The sequence below is a fragment of the Ctenopharyngodon idella genome, chromosome 3 (assembly GCF_019924925.1).
Source record: "Ctenopharyngodon idella isolate HZGC_01 chromosome 3, HZGC01, whole genome shotgun sequence".
Classification (NCBI taxonomy): domain Eukaryota; kingdom Metazoa; phylum Chordata; class Actinopteri; order Cypriniformes; family Xenocyprididae; genus Ctenopharyngodon; species Ctenopharyngodon idella.
Genome location: NC_067222.1, coordinates 2,236,500 through 2,259,826, shown reverse-complemented (window position 1 = coordinate 2,259,826; position 23,327 = coordinate 2,236,500). Strand labels below are relative to the sequence as shown.

Sequence of the window (23,327 nt, the reverse complement as noted above, 5' to 3'; positions counted from 1 at the left end):
GGACGTATGACGGTCAAGGAGACGGAACGAGAGAGAGGGAGATTTGAAAAAACAAACAAACAAAAAAAAAAAAAACTGCAGAAAGAGAGATGAGACATAATACTAAAGAGCTCAAAAGAATATCACTGGAATGATGGGTTATGACTGGGCAAGTGCTTTAGGACCCGTGTTAATATTAGAAAAGCTTTCCAGCACTGGAGAGAGCTAAAGGCCTGAAAACAGATGCGGAGGCTGCTTTGATTCTGCTTCACATGTGAGTAACACTGGGTTTGAGTGTAATTGATTGTCTGGAGCTGCTGTGCTGTTGGCGACTAACAATGAACTCTTGTTTGTATTTACTCTTGTGTATTGTATGTTCATTTTTTGTGCTTCCTTGTCATTCGTTCATCATCAGCGCTTTATTTTTCGTGAAGCATTTTTTTGCCCGTCAGCTGTGATAAACAGAGCAGGGTGGTTAGGATTGGAGGGTGAGTTTTGGAGGCGGAGCAATAAAGAGAGGGGTGTTTTTTTTGTTTTTTTTTTGTTGGTTGATTTCAAATATCAACAATGTCCAACAGTCTTTCTGAAAAACTACTTACCCCACCTTTAAAACTGCAATTTAAAATTCAATGTTCAACCAAGGAAACCAGCCAACAAAGTTTTCATCATAGATTGATATTAAACACAACACAATCATTTTAGATGTGGTGGAAATAACATTGTTCACAGTAAAATAAAATAAAAAATTATTGAAAAATGACTAAAAATAGAATAACACATTTTAAAAAAATATTCCCAGGCTGCCTCATTTAGTTACATATACAAGAAAACAAGAACTTTACCTCTGTATTTATGAGCAAACGCAGCGATCAGTAATCCAGCAATCACACTGAGCGCAAGAAAAACTGAACTCATGATGACTGATGTCCTCCAAGAAATAAACCTATTATCTGCAAAACAAAGTATAAGCACATGAAGGGTGGGTTACACCAATAAGGAGTAAGTTTAATCTAGATTAAATCGAGGTTTATCTAATAATTCTGTTGCATCAAACCTTTAAACCTTGCTCTAAAAAATTTAAAAATAACTAATTTCCACTTATGAATAAACTTAATGAATACCTTTACTGTTTTCAATGATGTGCAGCCTGTACATATCTGTTCACATCTCAAAAAATGTGTTTTGGGCTTTCATGACCCTTTAAAGCTGTTCTGACGTAAATTTTACTCATGAAAATGTGTCTACATTACAATTTAGAGTGATCTGTTATCAGAGGTGTCCATGTCCAAGTAATGTATTTCAAAATTTTCCAAAATGTTAGTTGGTACGAAAGAAATTTACTCCTGCTCCCACATGTAATAAATGGTGTGTAAAACATTTGAACATTCTGTGATGACACTGATGACGCTTCATTTTGATAACACTACCATAATAATATTTCACGAGTATGTTTGCCCTTTTGATTGATTGATTGATTGTAGTTGAGGGGAGGGAGGGGAGGGCATATTTAGCAGAAACCCCTTGGAGCAGGCTTTGCAAACAGACGTTTACGATATGGACTCGACAGTAATGCGACAACATGTATGTAAGCGTGTTAATTCTAATGACTGATCTGTGACCAGTGATTTCTGATTTGTAGTGATTTGTGTACACATGTTCTTTATCTATGTGCCAGTAAATCAAACCAGTGATGACTTAATGGTCAACTTCACATTGTTTCTCTTAGTAGGATGAAAATAATCTGTTATTTAAACAGTGATTAAATTATAAATAGAAAGCGATCAAAGAACGCTCCCTTTACAATCGCTGGAGCTGTCAATCAAACAGCGTGAGTTTATCAGTGACTAAAGCCGCAGTCACACTAGACTTTGAACAAGCGAAATTTCAAGGTTCAAGATTTTGATTTGTCACATACACAGTTATATAGAGAATATATAACCAGCAGTTAAATGTAAATCAGGTCTGCTCCATGGACAGTGCAATTATTATCAGAATACAAACACTAAAGAAAAATTATAAATATATAAAAATATAGATATGGAAAAAAATAAAAATAAAATGTACAGGACAGTATACTGTACATGCAGCAAAATGCGAAACTTTTCGCACGAGGTTGAGTTTCCTATCTGACGCATTCGCATGCATTTGAATGGAAGTCAATGGAACGAAAAGTGCAGTGTGACCGTCCCTTAAGTTCTGGGCTCGCGCCAAACTCCTGTAATAATCAGCGAATCTCTTATTTACAGTGTGTTTGCACTGTTAGTTATGAAAGCATTTGTTAGTGTGCAGAAATCGAGTTGCTATGACGAGATCGCTGCATGTGCTCAACATCTGCGATCCGCTACATGCTCATCACTGCAACCTTTCATGCCATGATCTAAATATAATCAACACTTTACAAGATAACTTAACCTTGAGAGCTGTAATAGTAAAAACCTGCTAAAAGTTTTCGTTAAACGTAATACTTTGCTATTAACGAGTTATCGTAGTAGTGTTGTCGCCGCCATGTTGTGGAGACGCTGTGTGTTTCTATGCGAAAGCAAAAGCACTTTATTTGGTCTTCTGAAAGTGGACGCAATTAGGAATCAGTGGAACAGTACAACACAAATGTTTGTGTGTGCACAATGCGTTTTACAGAGGACAGTTTCCTAAACCTGGGAGAGTACCGGCTGTGTGCAAAAGCTATTTCTAAAAAAAAAATTGGGCAGTTAAAACAGCACACACAGCCATATTCTTTTGAAGTCTTTCTTTTGAAGTCATTCTAAATGTTCCTAGAATGTTCTTAGAACGTTTTCTCACAACATAATTTAAAAAAACTTCCACAAACAATGTATAAATAACGTTTTTGTGCTAACCTTTTGAGAACATTATTGACCAGATAACATTGAACAAACATTCTATCAACGTTACTGGAAGAACTTTTGTTCATAACTTTGAGAGAACCTTGCCAGAATATTAGTTCAAGTTATGAGAATGTTTCCTGTTAGTGGGGATATTGTTTAGAGCTTTACATAATAAGCTCATAATCATTAATTATTTTTACTGCATCAAAAATACCATGAGAAAATGACAAACAAGTACAGTAACAGATGTGTCAGGACTTACTTGAGGTGTCGATCAGTGTCTCCAGCATGTGATGCTTCACTTTGACTCTGCAGTGAATCTTGCCACTGTGATATACAATGACGGTGTTCTTCACACCGAATCTGTCTGTGTTTCTGTGTGTCTCTGTAGTTCCTGAACTCAAACTGACTCCTTCACTGTCCAGCCACTCAAGATCAGGTTCAGGGTTCCAACCTTCAGATTCACACTGTAGATGAAGCCCTCCTGAACGATCAAACCCATCTACAGTGATCACTGGAGGACTTCCTACAGCTACAGATCAACAAGAAGAACATTCTGTTGTTATTTTGGCTTTATTGACAAGAGTATGCTAGATTTCACTGGTTTCCTCACCTTCAACTCTGACATCAACAGTGGCATCATCAGACCAGGATTTGGTCTGAATAAAACACTTATAACGTCCTTCATCAGAGACTCGGACTGTTGAGAGTTTGAGTGATGCGTTTCCTCTCTGTAGTTCTTGATAATATAGTTTTGTTCTCCCTCTGTAGGACTGAATCTGATCTGTGTTTCTGTCTTCATGATCCTCATAGAGATGCACTGAGTCTTCCAGATCGAGTCTAAACCACTCCACTCTCATGTCCACAACACTGATGTTGGGTTTGACTGAACAGGGCAGAATCACATCTTCACCAGCTACAGCAAGAACAGGATCTGCAGGTCCCACTACTTCATACTGCTCTGTTACAAGAGAAAGAGAGCAGGTCTGAACTACACATCCTAAAGGTTTTTACTCCAATGTTGTTCCAGAAAAACAGTACTGTGCAAAATATAAATAGTATAAATTACTATTCACAATGATGAATAAATTACCTGATCTTGAATCTGTAATTCCACTAACAAGCAGGAGAGTCAAACAAATGAACTTCATCTTTGAGGAGACACAGATGCTAAGAAGAAAATATGAAGAAAAATGGAAATGAGAAAATATTATAGAAAAGTATGTCAGCATACATGCTTTTTGCCTTAGAATAATACTTACAATTAAGTTTCTGTCCAAAAGTGAGATACTCATTTACAATCACTTTCTGTTGAAAGAAAACTGGTTAAACCGGGTCAAGACAAAGCAGGAAACAAATACACAACGTGTATCTACATGCAGTACATATATTTGTGCCATGAGCAGGCGTTATAATCACTGAGGTTCAAAAAACTGAACTAGCTGGTGGGGTTTAAATATATTTGAAGGCCAAAAATTGGATAACAATAGCTTTTAAACCATATTCAATAGTGTAAATATACATGTAAATGAATAAATAAATTTAGGTAAATAAATCTTGGGATGGTATCTCTGAAGGACACAGATACTAAAAAGAAAAAAAAAAGAAAATAAAGCATTATAATAAGAAGACAACTCACACAGAAAGGTGTTAACATACATGTTTTGCCTCTGAATATTTCATATTTACACTGATGGGCCAAATGGAATAAACATCTACAATCAACTGGTTAAATTAGTCCAAATCAGGACACAAATACGTGTATCTACACACAGCATTATTTGGATTTATCCTTTTTTTTATTTTTATTTATATGGTTTATTATAAATTGTAGGCCTACCTAACCGATTAACCGCATCTGATCTGAAGTCTCACTCAGGCTAGTCACAGTTGTTCATGCTAAATATGTTTTTCGGTTGGTTCATGACTTACCTTTAACTGAACATTGCTGTGTTCACAAGAGTGTCTGAATAAATTATCGATATTTTATAGATTATATGATATTAACAAAATGTTGATAAGAGAGTTCGTAAAGATCGAAAGGAGAACAATCCTGCTTCAATTTCACTTTCACTTGTCCCTGATGACTCCGCCCCTCCATCACACTAACTGATAATCCAACAGCTGAAACTAACTTACTCTCCGTTTGTAGACTGAGGGCCGTATATTATTGGTATAAATGACTTTTGCGCAACGATGTGATTTTTTTAGAATCAATTTGAAGGACGCTAATAGATTTTTAAATGGCTATTTACTGACTACAAAACTCTACGCAGATCACACTTTAACAGAGTTTTTTATTCATCGATTCACTGAAGGCTGATTGCCGAAACGTTTGATTGATCTATTTAGCATAATATTAAAAATAATAATAATTCTTTAAGATTATAAGTATTGTAGCAAGTCTAAAGAGTGTTTTATGTTCTGTTCGGATAAATCTAAGTGCATGTGTTCTTTCCTGTGTTATGGTTCAGCTTGTGTGGGGCTTTAAGGGGTGGGAGGTTCTCCTGAAAGAATAGCCTGCGTGGTGTTGTGTGGACGGGGTTCTGGGGGAAAAGGTTCCAGAAGTTTGTTCGCTGTCTGTGAGGCAGGAGCATCGGCCAAACAGGTGCTCATTTTAATAAAAGAAGACTAAGCTGTTAAGTGAGTCTCATCATTTCCTCCGTTCGTTACAGTATCTTTTGTTTTTCATTTGAGATTATTGTAATTTGCATTGATTTACGCACCCAAAAAAAGCGTTTGAGCTCAGTGATTCTCTCTTTTTTGATATGTAAAACATTTTACACAGGCATGTATCAAAGTGCATGCAGACGTCATCAGTGAGCGTCCGCAGGGTCCTTTCAGTCACTGTACGCCTGTCACGCTGTAGTTTCCAGTCTTCTATAGGTCAAACTACAGCAGCAGCAGAAGCAGAAATGATCCAATCATTAAGTTTACTCAAATACTCACTGAATGTCTCTCAGCGAGCACATGTCAGGCTGTTATCATCCAGCAGAGGGTCGGGAAAAGAATAATCCCCGTGACATTCACTGGAGGTACATGTTTAATTGGTTTAATATGGACGAGCTGTTAAATAATACGACCAGCGAATTAGAACAGACCAGCATGATAAAATAATATACCAGTGGAGGAATCATTTTAATACAATAAACGCAGCCTTTTCAGTTTAAAATGTGTATTTGTCAGATTGTGGTGTCGCTCATTGACAAAATGAACAAGATTTGTGCAAAATTAGTCTATTGTTCAGTTGGACACGATCAGTAAAGTTATCAGTCTCATTGAAAAATCTCCATATTTACCTACGTATGCAAATGTAAAGACTATCGAGTAGACAGTAACAATTATCAAATCCATTTTGGTCAGTAAAACATCAGTGCAGTTTAATTCTGATGAGTCTGGCTCTCTTTCTCTTCAGCAGTTGATACTGATGGCAGACAGCAGCTGCATCACAGCACACCTGTCAGACTGTGGAGCTCCAGCTGTTCTGGGGTCAGTGTGTCTCATCGCTCCTACAGCACACAACAGGCCGAGAGCGCAGAGGAGGAGACGCTCCACAGCATCATCACCGACACCGAGAACGTTCAAGGTGAAATCAAGCAGCAAATCAAGAATGATTTCTGAAGGATCATGTGACACTGAAGACTGGAGTAATGATGCTGAAAATTCAGCTTTGATCATAATATTACTGTTTTTTTTTTTTTTCTTTTCTTTTTTTTTTTTTTGATCAAATAAATGCAGACTTGGTGAGCAGAGGAGAATTCTTTAAAAAAAACATTTAAAAATCTTACTGACCCCCAAACTTTTGAATGATAAAGATTTAGAAACTTAAATTATAGTATATATTATAGTGTTTGGAAATTGTAAGGATGTTGAAACTCTTGTTTCTTTTTTCAAATAAGGATTCTACTCCAAACACGAGTTCCAAGCAGAGACCAAGAAACTTCTAGATATTGTGGCCAGATCGCTGTTTTCGGAGAAAGAGGTGATGAATTAACAAAACAACAACAACAACAACAACAAAAAACAGGTGTAATGCTGTCATGTTTGAGCAGTTCTTTTGAAGCATTCAAGACTTTATGATGCTAGAGGATTGAATAATAAAATGTCCAGGCTGATTATTTGATTTTTATCCAATTGGTCATCATTAAAGTTGTTTTATTTATCTGCAATATATTGGCTGTTCGCCACCATATAAATTTATTTGATCAAATAATAATCAAGTAATTAAATATTTAATCAGCTTGATATGGCTAAATATTGTAATTTTTTTGTCATTGTTGGAGTACAGAATAAATAGTAATAAATATGCCATTCAATTTCAAGGATTGAAACCTGACATACAACTAGAAAACCACCCCAGAAATATCTATAAATGATTTTAAAATGATAATAGTAATGTAAAAGCATTGATCAGAGTGGGCTGGAAGTGATTCTGTAGGTGTTCATCAGAGAGCTGATCTCAAACGGCAGTGATGTGCTGGAGAAACTGCGGCACAAGATGATGACAGCAGGAGGAGATTCAGCAGCGATGGAGATTCACCTGCAGACGGATGCAGCCAAAGGCACCTTCACCATCCAGGTATCTTCAACCCATGTGACTCAAGACAGAATCGTGGATCAGAATCAGATTAATAATGTCACATTCTGTTACCCATCACTTTATTTAAATACTCGAGACCAACAGCGTTTTTGAGGGAAGAAGATGAAGAACAGCTTTTCTATTGCCAATATGCGTAATTCCAAAGCTGTTTTAATTTTATGAAAGATGTTTAAAACATGCATTAACCCATCAATATTGAGCATCCAGATGGTATAATCAATCATATTGTAACGGCATGTGACCACAGGCAGAAGAAAGCAGGAGAAGCAGGTTTCCAACAAACTCAAAAGGTTTAATAAGAACTCAACGGGTAGGTAACACATCCAAAACATAAGTGACAGGACAAAGAGTGAACAAACCAAGGAGTAATTATACAAGAACTAATGAGGGAACTAATGAGATAATAAACAAGACACACCTGAAACGAGGACACTAATCAAATTAGAAACCATGACAACTAACTAAAGGTGGAAAAACTAAACAAAGGAGGACATGTGACAAACAGAACATGGTGCAAAACAGACAGACATGTGACATATCTTGTGAAGTGCTTTTGGAGTATGCATTTATTTGTCATTTTAACTGTTTGGAAACAGAGTGTAAAAGTGGACTAAAAAGATTTTTTATCCTGTTGCGCCCTCTATAGGCCATGATCAGTTGACGTCAAGCTTAAAGCGTCATGGCAGAGCATTAAAGTTGACTAGTCTATGCAACACATACTTAATCATTAAAAGATCACAATCTCGATTCAGACACCCACACGATCTTATTCCTAAATGACAGCGATTCGGCTCTAAGTACGATCACAGCGAACATGCTGCTGACTCAGATAAAGCACTTATTGTGTGTAGGTATGAAACAGCTTCACAATCAGTCTTTTCAACCACACAGTATCATTATTTCTGTGCTACAAATATTCAAATGACCACAGAAGTACTGGGATAAAAGTTTATAGTTCAGATATAAACACTGATGTCTACAGTAGCGAAAAATAGAGCAAACCACCTTTTGAATGCATCTTGACACTTCAAATAAGTTACATTGTTAATCCAGCAGGTGGCGACAAGTGACTGTTAAAAAATGTATTTGTCATTGAATCATTCATTCAAGTAATTCGTTCAAAAATGCGGATTCGTCCAGTAATGAAAAATATATAAATATATAAAATTTTTATAAAATAACTCATTCAAATGAATTAAACATTTTTTAAATAGACTGCAGCAATTAATATTTTGTCAGAACCTTTTGTAAATTACATGTTATTTTGTTTGGTTGTCTTTTCAGAATCGTAGGAGAATCATGATCTCAGTTTGAAACAAAAAAACAAAAAAAACAAATTGTGATTCTCAGTTTATCCAGAATCGTGCAGATCTACTTGACACTTTTTAGTCAAACAAACAAACAATTAATGCAACTAGAGCGGATCTAAATGTAATGTCACAACTGAAACTTTTCATTCATTTTCACATTACACTTTAATCACGACAGTCATATTGGATTTAGCATTTTTTTTGCTCCTGTGTCTTGAATTTGGGGGGTATTTCTGTTCATTTTGGTGGCATTTTTGCCCCAAGACCCCGTTCATTTCCGACCCTAATCTGCACTGATTTCATACATGGCCTCTCTGCAGTCCAGCTGAAGGAAATCAGTTGTAGCAGTGGAGCACTTTAATCCCTGTGTAGAAGGTGTTGATCAACATGTTTATGCTCTGATTTGTAGGACACTGGTGTTGGGATGAACAAAGAGGAGCAAACTCCAAAGTCTGCTACTACAGAAACTAATAGACTAACTAATGTAAGTAAAAAACGTCCTCAAACAATTACTGACAAAACATAAGCAGTCAGAAATACAATAAAAACAAGAGGAAAATGACAAACAATAGGACAAATGCAATACAAATAAAATATTACGACAGTGACGTTACATGATTTGACTGATTTGGATGTTATGTTTGTGGAGAAAAGTGCACTGATTTAAAGGAAAGGAACGTGATGCTGCACAGTCATTTTATCTTGATCATCGTGTTTTTATAATCATTGGAAGCCGAAAACTAATATTAGATTTATCACACAGCCCTACTTTTATTAGCATCAGCAATCAGAAAGGAACTGGAGATCTCGGCCAGCTTTTGCCATATTTGTGGGTATTAGATCATCTTTAGGCATCTGAGGTTGAGACAAAGCAAACATCTGAATAAAATGAATCACATTTTGATGTTTTACTCACTGGGTTTTGTGTGTCTGCAGCTCTGGAGTGTTTGAGATCGCAGAAGCTTCAGGTGTGCGTCAGGGGACTAAGATCGTGCTTCATCTTAAAGACGACTGCAGAGAGTTTTCATCAGAAGATCGTGTCAAAGGTCTGCAACACTCCAAACCAGTGACATCAAACATCACATGCTCAAAGAAGAAACTCATTTAAGTGACTTTGGTCTGTTTCACAGAGGTTGTGACTAAGTACAGCAACTTTGTCAGTTTTCCCATCTTCCTGAACGGACGGCGACTGAACACCCTGCAGATGTGTGAAGTCTGCTGACCTTTGACCTTCCTGATCATCGGTCCTGACCTGTTTTTCTCTCTCTCTGAAGGCGCACGACAAACCCCGCTACACGCTGCACTACTGCACAGACGCCCCACTCAATATCCGCAGCATCTTCTACTGCTGTAGATGGAGAGTGTGAGACGACGGCTGAATCAGACAAATACACAGTGACTTTAGTGTTTCTAGTGTAGATTACAGTCTTACTCTTTAAAGCAGCTAAACCACTATAACTCACATTACTTACTTTAGGTACCCACTGAAAATAAATGTACCCTTAATTAAAGAATTTAAATTACTCTGAAAATTAAACCCCCTTTCAGTAAGTATAATACAGTTTGCAATATCTCTGCAGGTTTCCTTGTCAGATATTTCTTAATATTATAAAATATTACCTATTAAACATATAATATCTAAAATAATTTAACTACAAAATGACTGAAATATGCATTTAAAACACTTATTTGTACGTATTTTTCATATGAAATTATATGCACTTAAACTTAAATTATAGTATGTACTTAATTATGTGCATTTTTAAAAAAAAAAAATTATTTTATTATACACACACACACACACACACACACATATATATATATATATATAGACATTTTTCAGAATAATGTAAACAAAATAATAATGTTTACAATAATAAAGAATAATGTTATTCATTTTCAATTAATTTGCCTGTTACATAATTTAACAACTGAGATATGCATTTAAAGCATATTTGTACATATTTTAATTCACATGCAATTAAATTCAATTAAAATTAAATTACAGAATGTACTTAATTAAAAATTGCATATGCATGAAGTATTTACATATTTTAAAATTACATTACACACATTAAAAATGTTAGTTATTGATTTTAAATTAAATGCACAATATGTAATTTTCGCCACTAGAGGTCGCTTATTCAAAACAAAGGCGTAGCTTGATGTGTTGTCTTCACGTCTACAGCCGGTGGAAAGAAATAGGGATGGGGCTCGGGCAGAAGTCATATTCATGGATGAGCTAATGTATTAAAGATTTATTAACATTACTGTAGTATGAAGCAGGGTGTGGAGCGGAGCGAGGCTGCTGGAGCGATTGCTAATGAAAGACGAGCATGTCTCGAGAGCAGTGGAGCTTTTATTATGCCGCAGTCATCGCTTCCATTTTTCCGGTCAACCGTATGTGGGGTAACGTAGCACTGTTTATCATATTAGACACATTTGTGTGTGGAAAGTTGTTATAATGCTACTCTGTGTTCACTCGGCGGCTGCTATGAGACTCTTGTTCCACACTGCAGTAAGTTAGATCAATATTAGTCATGGTAAAACATGGTACTCGCGGTAAATCTAGAAAACAAGATTTAAACAATAAGACTTACTGTGTTGAGCTATATAACAATGATTAGTTTTCTGTCGATGAATGTATCCAAACAGTTGCTCACATGTCTAATAAAACACTTAAAAAACACAAGCGTTTTTGGTGTTTCCATGGTTTCTACAAAATCGAGGGTAACGCAGGTATGATGTCATTGATAGGCGATGCACAGACACGGTCCGTATCCTGGTTAAAATGACTTATTTCTCTGGATTTAAACATTCTTGGAAACATCTGGGATAATGTAAGTACTTAAGTCAACAAAATATATAATTTTGTTCTAGTGGTTTTTGGATATTTTAATCCAAAAATCTTACATATTGTCAACATTTAAAATTAAAATAACTTAAATATGCATAATTTAATTTATATGCATTATGCAGTTATGTGCATTATATTTGAATACAAATTAAAACACATTAACTGTTTTAATTATAATTTTTTTTTTAATTATACCTTTTATTTAATATTTGGCTGTGTATCTGATTTTTATCTCACAAATCACTTTTGTTCTTACATAGATAATCAAACCAAATTAATATTTCATGTCCATTTATTTGGTGATCAGCATGTAATAAATCCTAATGATTCTTTGTTTTGTTTTGATGCCCGACTGACTGCATTACCCTGTTTGTAAACGTGTGAGCAGAATCCATCCATGTTTGACGTGAGTGGTGAGATGGGATCCAGTGTGTCTCTGTACAGCAGGAAGATTCTGATCCAAACCAAAGCCACAGACGTCCTTCCCAAGTGGCGGCGCTTCCTGCGAGGTCAGATGAGCCTCCGTATAACTGCATGAAACAAATTTAAATGCATTGTTATATTAACAGAAATATGTTCAAAATAAAGGAAATTTGATCCCAATCAAGTTTCGTCTTGTGTTTGTGTTTTCAGGTGTTGTGGACAGTGAAGATATTCCTCTAAACCTCAGCAGAGAGCTGCTACAGGAAAGCGCCCTGATCACGGATAAACCTGCTGGAAATATGTTATGTCTTCTGCATTGAGCAAAAAAACAAGAGTAACAAAAAAACAGAATTTATTACTTCATTACAAACCACAACAATCAATACAGAAATTATTGCTCACACATTTTCAGGTTTATACATCAAATGCTTAATATTACTATCACACTAAATCATTTTACATGTTTCCAAATAAGTTATTTCTAAGGATGCTGATTCTGATCTCATTAGAAATCATCACAGATGTTCAGTGGAGATTTTACACCAATCAGGATCTAAACTAACAAATGGATAAAGTTTCTCACTGAAAGACTGGCCAGATGTCTGAGCACTGCTAAATCCACTCAGTTCACTCCATCACCTGAACTTCATAGTAAAACACACTCTGGGATCATCCATCCATCGTCACCATAAAGATCATTTTCATCAAATTTATCATCTTTACCTTCTTATGGTTCTGTGTCATTCATCACTTCTTCCTCATCTTCAGGCCCAATGAGACGTGAATGAGCTGAATCAGCATCCAGAGTCACATTCACTGTTAAAATATTGAACATTTACAGATGGGTATATAATAAAATAATAATAATCTATTTTTTTTATAGTATTTTGCCAGAAATCCTGGTAACTTTACAGCATTAAATCTACTTTGTTGTATTAAGCTAAAATGATGTGATGTAATACTAGTCAAGTCAAGTCACCTTTATTTATATAGCGCTTTTTACAATGTAGATTGTGTCAAAGCAGCTTTACATTGATAACTGGTACATTGTTTGGCTGCACAGCAGCTCTTAAAGAATAGTGTCAATGCAGGCAGATCAAAGCACTGTTGAATATCAAATGTCAAGTCAAGTGTCCCCAACTAAGCAAGCCAGAGGCGACAGTGGCAAGGAACCCAAACTCCATCAGGTGACATCAGGTGGCAGACAAGTGGCAAATTGGTGTTAAAATGGAGAAAAAAACCTTGGGAGAAACCAGGCTTAGTCGGGGTGCCAGTTCTCCTCTGGCCAACAGTGCTTTGTTACGATTCAGGTTGCTATCATAAGTCCAATAGGATCGCAACATTAAAAGTATTTATTTCAGTTCCATCCAATTGAGGATCGTATTCATCACGCCGGTATGGACGGTTGTTGAGGAACTGTGTCGTGGCTGTCGTGTCGATGAGGCCCTCACGGTGGATGATCTAGTTGACTCAATCTCTGCTGATACGTCAGGGCTGCGTTGTGGTCGTGTCAAGGTGCAGGTCCTTGGTCTCACCTGGATACGGCCCGGATCCGGTTGACTACGGTGAACCTCGGGATAAACAGAAAGACTAATATTAGCGTAGATGCCATTCTTCTTCTGATGTAACGAGTACATCAGGTGTTATAGGAAGTGTTCCCGGTTCCGGCTGACCTAATTTATGCAGCCTAATAATCCTTTAACGGATTTGAAAATATAAATTGGTAATGTGTTATGTGTATGCCAGGGCAAAGAGATGCGTTTTTAGTCTAGATTTAAACTGACAGAGTGTGTCTGCTTCCCGAACAATGCTAGGAAGATTGTTCCAGAGTTTAGGTGCCAAATAGGAGAAGGATCTACCACCTGCAGTTGATTTTGATATTCTAGGTATTATCAGCTGGCCTGAATTCTGAGATCGCAATAGACGTGAAGGACTATAATGAATTAGGAGCTCGCTCAGGTACTGGGGAGCTAAACCCTTTAGTGCTTTGTAAGTAATTAGCAAGATTTTAAAATCTATACGATGTTTAACAGGAAGCCAATGCAGTGTTGACAGAACTGGGCTAATATGGTCATACTTCCTGGTTCTAGTAAGAACTCTAGCTGCTGCATTTTGTACGAGCTGTAGTTTATTTATCAGGCGAGCAGAACAACCACCCAGTAGAGCGTTACAGTAATCTAGCCTTGAGGTCATGAACGCATGAACTAACTGTTCTGCATTTTTCATTGAGAGCATATGTCGTAGTTTAGATATATTTTTAAGATGGAAGAATGCGGTTTTACAGATGCTAGTAACATGGCCTTCAAATGAAAGATTGGTATCAAAGAGCACACCCAGGTTCCTAACTGACGACGAAGACTTAACAGAGCAGCCATCAAGTGTTAGACAATATTCTAGGTTATTACGTGAAGAAGTTTTTGGTCCAAAAATTAGAATCTCTGTTTTTTTCTGAATTTAGTAGTAGGAAATTACTGGTCATCCAATTTTTTATATCAGCTATGCATTCCGTTAATTTTGTGAATTGGTAAGTTTCGTCAGGGCGCGAAGAAATATAGAGCTGAGTATCATCAGCGTAACAGTGAAAACTAACGCCATGCTTCCTAATGATATCTCCCAAGGGTAGCATGTACAGAGTGAACAGCAACGGTCCTAGTACTGAGCCTTGTGGTACTCCATATTGAACTTGTGATCGATATGACATGTCTTCGTTTACTACTACAAACTGATAACGGTCAGATAAGTATGATTTGAACCATGACAATGCAATCCCACTAATGCCAACATAATTTTCGAGTCTATTTAAAAGAATATTGTGATCAATAGTGTCAAATGCAGCACTAAGATCCAGTAACACTAATAGAGAGATACAACCACAATCTGATGATAAGAGCAAATCATTTGTAACTCTAATGAGAGCAGTCTCAGTACTATGGTACAGTCTAAATCCTGACTGGAAATCCTCACAGATACTATTTCTTTCTAAAAAGGAACATAGTTGTGATGATACTGCCTTTTCTAGTATTTTTGACAGAAAAGTGAGATTTGAGATTGGCCTGTAATTGACTAATTCTCTAGGATCAAGTTGTGGTTTTTTAATAAGAGGTTTAATAATAGCCAGCTTAAAAGTTTTTGGTACGTATCCTAATGATAAAGATGAATTGACGATATTGAGAAGAGGATCTATGACCTCTGGAAGCATTTCTTTCAATAGCTTAGTCGGTATAGGGTCTAACATACATGTTGTTGATTTTGATGATTTAACAAGTTTAGACAATTCTTCCTCTCCTAAAGCAGTAAATGAATTGAATTTTTCCTCAGGGACACTACAATGCACTATCTGACACGATACTGTAGTAGACGGTTGCATGGTTATTATTTTTTCTCTAATATTATCAATCTTGCAAGTAAAGAAGTTCATAAAGTCATTACTGCTGTGCTCTTTGGAAACATCAGAAGTTGCTTTCTGCTTACTATAGACCTATACTACTGTAATGCAGTTTAATTTTACATAAACTAAACAATTATCATGTCATATGGTAACTAACTTGATTAAATAACTTAATTATGATACAATTCTTGACATGAATTCATATCCCTGACAGCAACATAGTGTTGTCGGCCCACATCTGGTCCACGTATAATACACATGTATCAGTATTCCTGCAAAACAACTGAGCGCAACTACAACTGAAACCAGGATGGCCGCTGTCCTCCAAAGATTAAACATGTTACCTGTAAAACAAAACAGAGACTTACACTGAACACATTGTGTCCAGTCAAACATTCATTTTTGTTTGAATAAAAATGATTATAATAATGTACACAATGACACATTTGTATGTTCCCATATAAATGTGTATGTTTGTACACACATTCACAGAATGAGTTACGATCAGTGGTTACAACAGACTTCTAGTTCCCAGCATGCTTTGCTTCTGACTGTTGAAGGAGAGTAAATGTTCAAATGAAGTGTTATTTCATGTGTTTTCCTCAATATTAATACAGGTGGAGATCTGTAAGTGTTTAATGTTCTATTATTTTGGAATTTAAGAGGTTTTCTGGTATGTGTGAGTTTTTGGGGTGACCATTATTGTGCTGAAGAGTAGAGCCTGAGGTTAGGCTGATGATTGGACAAACAAAAAATGTAAAATTTAAAATGTAAATAATTATAAAATATAAGAAATGTATTGCATAATATATATTTTCTATATATATATATATAGAAATATAGGTCTATTTATACATGAGAAAATATTTATGCAATATATTACACATGCAGTACTATATCTGATCACATATAAATCTACATATTATGAAGTGTATTACTGAATATAAAATTACATACATTATAATATATTAGTAAATATATTGCTTAGACAATGTCAACAGTGTGACCCATTTCAGGGGCGGCTGAAATTAAAATAAAAAAATAAAAAATCAGTCAGAGCTATAGACAGGTTTCTTCATATTTATTTACAAGTAAAGTTTTATCATTGTCTTTGTGGACGAGTGTCTTCAGGCTTTGACTGGTTCTTTTGTGGAGGATGTGATGTGATTATTTATAATACATTTGAAGGATGTCAGTAGATTTTATTTGTTGTTCATTAAAGCACTCAGATCTCACTTTAACAGGCTAAATCTTTCATTCAAACCTGTTATTCAGCATTCCTCAGGGCTGTAAATGTTTCCTTGTATATAATCGTCTCAGAACACAAAGATACTCATTTAGTCCTGATGAGAGTTTGACAGTAAAAATCAACTGTGAGAAACACAAAGACTGAAAACATCTCAACATTTTGATTCACAGAAAAATACAAACAGGGTTGGAAGGAAATTTTCTTTTCGGTGAACTATTTCCTTAAGACAAAATCAAATAATATTAAATTAATAATAAAAAATGAAAATAAATAATATATGTAAATGAGCACTTATGAATATATGACTACATGAATAAACTTAAACTCATATTCATCTGTTTCCAGAATCTCATCAAAGTTTGGACACAAACTGATTCTTTATATCCACATATTAGTGAAGTCGTGAAAACTATGAAATAACACAAATGGCATTGTGGGAATGATGCAGTGAGCAAAACGTTACACAAATGAAAATATCTTATATTTGAGTTTGTTGAAGGAGGAACAGTTACTGTACGATCACTTCATGATGCTCTTCATTCATCATCTGCTCCAGATCTAAACATTATTCATGATCAAGTAAAGACTTTATCTTGTTAAGAAATTCACATGTATACATAGACATAATTTATATTTGTTTACAAAAGTTATTTCAGTCATTTAAGCAGAAGTCTTTAAATCAAAATGTTTTTAAGATCAAATACATTAACTAATGAACCTTATTGTAAAGTGTTAAAAAATAATATTTAATATTTATTGCTGTTACACTTTTTGTTGTATTTCCTTTTATTTCACCTGATCATGTAAATTCATTCACTGATCTCATTAATCACAGATGATCAGTGGTGTGGAGTTTTCATTCCTCTTATACCCCAAACAAACAAATGGATAGAGTTTCCCAGTGAAAGACTGATCAGTGAAAGAGTAGATATGAGACATGGACTCCACCTCATAAAAAGAGACGAGACCCTTCTCATAATCCACAAACACCCCGACCCTCTGAGGATTCACTGTCAGAGGAAGAAGGACAGGTGGAGAATCACGAGCCCAATACATCCCATCACTCAGACTCACAGTCCAGTATCCATACTCAGGACTCAGACTGATCCAGCTCTTCCTGTTACAGGATTCTCTGGCCACTCCTAAATCCCACATAGTCTGATTCTTCACCTGAACCTCGAAGTAAAAACTCCCTGAGGAGAATCCGTTCTTCCCAAGAACAACAAGATAATTACTAAACCTGTCTTTCCCATCCACTCCTTTCCATCTCTGTCCATCTCTCACTTGTTTCCCACCGTGAGACACGACGAGTTGAGGATGAGCTGAATCAGCATCCAGAATCACATTCACTGTAGAAAATATTGAACATTCTGCTTTACAGATGAATATATAATAAAATAAAGATGATTATTATTTTTATAGGAATCATGGTAACTTTACAACAAGATAAAAATAAAAATACTGCATTAATTGTAAACTAGATTAAAAAATCTGAAGGTTTAAGTTTGAACTTTAAAAAGCTTGAAGTTGCTAGGGTGTTCTGGGTGGTTGCTAGGCATTTGCATGGGTGTTGTTATGCGGTTGCTAGGGTGTTCTGGATGTTTGCTAGGCAATTGATATGCAGTTGCTAGGGTGTTCAGCATGGTTGCTAAGGTGTTCTGCATGGTTGCTATGCAGTTGATAGGATGTTCTGAGTGGTTGCTAGGCAGTTGATATGCAGTTGCTAGGGCATTCTTGGTGGTTGCTATGTTGTTGCTATGCGGTTGCTAGTGTATTCTGAGTGGTTGCTAAGGTGTTCTGCATGGTTGCTATGCAATTGCTAGGGTGTTCTGGGTGGTTGCTAGGCAATTGATATGCAGTTGCTAGGGCATTCTTGGTGGTTGCTATGTTGTTGCTATGCGGTTGCTAGTGTATTCTGAGTGGTTGCTAAGGTGTTCTGCATGGTTGCTATGCAGTTGCTAGGGTGATCTGGATGGTTGCAAGGTGTTTACCTGGGTGTTGCTAGGCAGTTGATATGCAGTTGCTAGGGTGCTCAGTGTGGTTGCTAGGGTACTCTGGGTGGTTGCTAGTGTATTCTGAGTGGTTGCTAGGGTGTTCTGCATGGTTGCTATGCAGTTGCTAGGGTGTTCTGGATGGCTGCAAGGTGTTTACCTGGGTGTTTAAAAATGATCGTTTTAGGGTGCGTTCACACTTGTAGTTCGGTTCGTTTGGTTCATTTGGTCCGGACCAAAAAAGAAAAGAAAAACATTTAGTCCTGGTCCGATTAGCGTTCAGATTGGAAATTTTATCACCGAACCAAAAGATACCGAACCTAAAGGCACAGGGATACATTCACATCCTGATTGGTCGGATTTTATGACGTATTGCCCATTTTGAGCCGGAATTTACCGAACATCCAAAACAGCACTGTGTGCTGAGGTGAATGCGCTCGTTGTGTGTGCGTAGCCTGCATGTGATGGTATTTTGGCCGGCTGGAACTCGTCAAGAGCTTATAAAATGTGTAAAGGAGTCAAAACAGCGGCGGGAATCCATCCGTCACAAACGATCTGCTGCGTGGAGACGCGCGTCTGATGCCTGTGATGGTCAAACTCACGACTATGACGAGAAAAACCGATATGTGAAAGGATTCTGCCCTTTTTAGGGTCTCATCTTCCTGTTTTTGGTTCGTTTACATGTCTTTGGTCCGTGTTGCGTTCATATATCATTCGAACCGCACCAGAGTTCGTTTGGAAGCGGACCGAGACCCATCTTTTCAGCGGTCTCGGTCCGCTTTTTTGGTGCGCACCAGGGTTCGGATGGCAGCGTTCACACGTGCTCAAATGAACCGCACTAACAGAGCAATCGCACCAGGGTTCGTTTTAATCGATCCAAACATGACAAGTGTGAACGCACCCTTAGACTTCTAATTCGTGACCGGTGTTTTGTTTTGCTCTCTCCTCTGCTCTCTCCTCCTTTGCTCTCTCCTCCGCGCACAGTTGAGTTTATTCACATTCAAAGATATTCCTTTAATCTCTTTCAATGGAAGTCTATGGAACTTGTTGCTAGGGTGCTCTAAATGGTTGCTAGGGCGTGGCTTAATAGCCTCACAATGATCCTGAGAGACTGATTGGTTGCTGAGTGAAATGAGATCATCTCCTCGTCTCTACTGTGATCCAGTTATGTTCAATACAAATTTCCTATTACCACAGAAAAACACACTTCCTGTTTCATGGGCCGTCCTTCACCATAGTGTGTCTATGGGGCAACTTTGGGCAGCTCTTGCCCCCCAGAGGTACAACTTATACTTATTTTGCCCAGCTTTTTATCTGCCGGGTGAACATCGTACACCTGATAACATATAAAACTCACAGCACACTTCTCCTTCTCCTTCCTGCTTTACCTGAGATTGTTTTCTATGTTGTTGTTCATCGTTTGATCAACTTGTGTTGATTTTTTTGTCTTGCTTTTCTTTAGTTAAAGATTTAAAAGTTTAAATTTTCTCTTATGGCACATATAAACTACATTTGACCATTTAGTGTTTGAATCATTTAAATGAACTCTCAAAAATACAAATAAACAAACAAAAAACAAACAAAAAAAAAACAAAAAACAAATAAATGTTTGGCATGATAATTAATTTGGGAAATTAAAATGGTTTAAATAAATAATTGTCATAAAACATGAACAGTTTTTACTCACCTCTGTATCTTCTTAAATGAGTGAGAGCTGAAAACAGAAAGTATGAAGTTATAAAGGATTCATAACAGAATTCATCTTTAGATCAATAATGAGATCAATCATTTTAATTGATAAACTTTACAGTTTATATATCTTATAATAAAATATAATGAAATGTATACATTATATAGATGCACAGTGTATTCATTCATTGATTTGTAAAATAATTCAAAAGTAGTTCATATTTTAATAAAGCCATAAAACAAATTCACCTTGTGTTATAATCGTCTTCAGACTTCGTAAAAGTTGATCACGTTCTAAAGAAAATTCAGAAAAAGATGAGAAAATAACATTGAAATTACATCATAATTATAACTCTGACCAATAATAAGTCATGATAATTTAGTTGTTTAAACACTGTAAAAATATGTGTAAAAAACGGTGAACTGCAAACGTTTACCATTAATGAAAAAACAGTCAAAGACCATCAACTGAAGTAACATGTTTAGACTGAAACAGGAAGAAGTCAAGCTGATCTTAAACTACAATAACACACTTAAATTACAAATTAACAGTGAAACACAAGTATATAAGCACAGTTACAGTTCTCTAATTGTAACACATTTAACAGTGTGTTACTGTAATAATACTGTGAATGGATTTCATTTGAGTGAACTAATAAAGAATATTGATTAATATAAATTTAAAATACAAACCCGTAACTGAATATAACCATATAAACATCAACTTAACATTAACACCTCAAACTAACCATTAGCAACAGCTGTTGTGAATTAATTAGAGTAATAACAGCAATAACAGAATGTTTAATTAATTGTCATTGATAATAACAGATAAAGTTTAAATTGACATTTATTAGGTTGTTCAGCTTTAAGAAAAATCTACCCATAATGCATAGTGAGCAAGTGAGAGTGCGCAGAAAGAAAATGTGACTGATTCAATGTGTGTGCGCTGCATCTGTGTAATCCAGTTCATAAACTTCAGTAAACAGTTCGTTTATTTTAATTCGTCAGTGGTCATTATTGCTTACTAAGAAGAAAAGACACGACACAGCACACTTGTAAGGAATAATTGATGACGGGCCGTTGAATTATTAGAAAAATAATGCACACCCGAGGTGGAGATGCGGTCACGACGTGAAGCTGAGTGGCTGTTACACCTCGGATATTATTTTTCTAATAATTATACTAGTCACGCTTATACTACAGTCACGCCTCAAAACATTGTTCAGATGATGTATTTCAAGACGTCTGTCAGGTTTTTGTCCTTAAAACGCTCTTCTGTAATTTCTTAGGGGCCGTTCACACAGAATGTGTTTTTCCATTCCAATGCACTACTTTTCCATTGTTTCTCTGTCTAAACGCACTAGACGGACGTGCAAAACCGTTGCGCACACAACACTTTAAAGTTTGAAGCTAATTTTGTTCAATTTTTCAGTCAAGAAAATGTATCTTGATTCAATGATGTTTAGATATTTTTACTGAAAAACAAAAATCCTGAGGAAGTTTTTTTTTTTTTTTTTTTTTTGCAGTGCATGCAATTTAATTTAGGGCCCTATGAAATTTTTCTTTGTGTATGTGTGTTTTATTTAGTTTTACTCTGTTTTAATGGTTAAATTAAATTTTATTAGTCAAAAAGCATGTCTAATAAATATTTGAAATCATGAAACATTTACAGTTTAACTTCCTTTTTTTTCAAAAGTTTAACAAAAAATACATTTTAGGGCCCTATGAAATATGTTTTATTTTTTCTCAAATTCCGTTTTATTTTTTACCAAATTCTGTGTTTTCCGGTTTTGGGTGAACTGTTTACACATGAGAGTGAGTAAATGATGACAGAATTTTCATTTTTTGTGTGAACTATCCCTTTAAGTCTCCTGATCGCAGGGCTCTCCTCTGTCAGTCTTCAGTTGACGCAGTGAAGCGCTTCTGTGTTTACGTCCGAACACCAGCTCAGTATTGACCGACGTTGTTCACGTGAGCAGCACGGCACATGCTGACGCAGGAGCCGGTCAATAATGAGTCGGTGTTCGGACGTAAACACGGAAGCTCTTCACTGCATCAACTGCTTAGAAGTCTGACATGGGAGAGACAAAATTATTGAATAAAGTTATATTTGTTTTGTTTTTGTGCACAAAAAGTATTCTCATCACTTCATAACATTAAGGTTGAACTACTGCAGTCACATCAACTATTTTAACGATCTCTTTAACATTTTTCTGGACCTCAAAAGGCACAATGACGTTCCTGCCTATGTGTGGTTCAGATACCCTCGGATTTCATCAAAAATATCTTCATTTGTGTTCTGAAGATGAAAAGGTCTTACGGGTTTGGAACGATATAAAGGTGAGTAATTAATGACAGAAATGTCATTTTTGGGTAAACTAACCCATTCACTTGTCCGAGTAAAAAAGCTGCTTGCCCAGAAAAATGGGATTTTTTTTGTTGTGTAAATCTAATTTATTCTGAAGCGATATTCCCATTTAGTGTTTTATCAGCTTTAACATATTTAAATCTGCATATTTGTGATATTTAACTCAAGGCCACTTTTTTACATTTGTAAATTATTTTTTTTCTAATCTTATTAAATGCTTCATCTTTCATTTTAAATTCTTAAATTTGATCAATAAATGTAATTAGAATAATAAGACACTATAGGGTTGTAACCAATAAAATTGTCATATAGGCTACACTGAAAAAAATATTATTAAAATAACTGCATTAAATAAAGTTATGATATTGTTTTAAATATTTTTTGAAAATACAAATAAATGTTGGGGGTAAAAAATGATAAACATGAAATTTAGGCCACGTTCACACAGCAGCAGAATACAGTTGTCAGTCCTGTATTTGAGTCCTTAATACGGTTATGTTCACACACAGTATGGTTATTTACGGGAGTGACAACCGTATTTTATAACCGAACTCACACCCGTAAATTTTCAGGACTCACAACCGCATTCTCGGAATATTCGCGCTGTGTGAACGGAACAGGACTGGA

The 23,327-nt window shown here is 36.0% G+C and overlaps 3 protein-coding genes across 20 annotated transcripts in view; 1 reads left to right on the top strand and 2 right to left on the bottom strand.

Moving 5' to 3' along the window:
- The window catches only part of LOC127509239 (butyrophilin subfamily 1 member A1-like), a 120,925-nt gene that overhangs the window by 12,047 nt on the left and 85,551 nt on the right, over window positions 1-23,327 (bottom strand). The window contains exons 7-9 of one of the 3 annotated variants that reach the window (XR_007929174.1): window positions 20,579-20,637; window positions 20,328-20,354; window positions 16,665-17,998 (exon numbers count right to left, since the gene is read on the bottom strand). Coding sequence is in view for 2 of the 3 variants with exons in the window: in XM_051887823.1 (XP_051743783.1) it covers window positions 17,475-17,998; window positions 20,328-20,354; window positions 20,579-20,637 (610 nt within the window). In the remaining variant the exon portion in view is untranslated. The remainder of the gene's footprint in view (window positions 1-16,664; window positions 17,999-20,327; window positions 20,355-20,578; window positions 20,638-23,327) is intronic. The other 2 variants (XM_051887824.1, XM_051887823.1) reach the window with 2 other exon arrangements.
- The window catches only part of LOC127509236 (butyrophilin subfamily 1 member A1-like), a 126,352-nt gene that overhangs the window by 90,876 nt on the left and 12,149 nt on the right, over window positions 1-23,327 (bottom strand). For 2 of the 15 annotated variants that reach the window (XM_051887814.1, XM_051887818.1), the window contains 3 exons: window positions 3,916-3,992; window positions 3,436-3,783; window positions 3,277-3,354 (listed from right to left, as the gene is read on the bottom strand). In XM_051887814.1, the coding sequence (XP_051743774.1) occupies window positions 3,277-3,354; window positions 3,436-3,783; window positions 3,916-3,973 (484 nt within the window). In that variant the 5' untranslated portion in view covers window positions 3,974-3,992. Of the gene's footprint in view, window positions 1-821; window positions 930-3,084; window positions 3,355-3,435; window positions 3,784-3,915; window positions 3,993-4,084; window positions 4,131-4,754; window positions 5,537-23,327 lie in introns of those variants that run through there. The other 13 variants (XM_051887806.1, XM_051887810.1, XM_051887819.1 and 10 more) reach the window with 12 other exon arrangements.
- The window catches only part of trap1 (TNF receptor-associated protein 1), a 157,270-nt gene continuing 139,623 nt past the window's right edge, over window positions 5,681-23,327 (top strand). The window contains exon 1 of one of the 2 annotated variants that reach the window (XM_051887799.1): window positions 5,681-5,820. In XM_051887799.1, the coding sequence (XP_051743759.1) occupies window positions 5,738-5,820 (83 nt within the window). In that variant the 5' untranslated portion in view covers window positions 5,681-5,737. The remainder of the gene's footprint in view (window positions 5,821-23,327) is intronic. The other variant, XM_051887803.1, reaches the window with a different exon arrangement.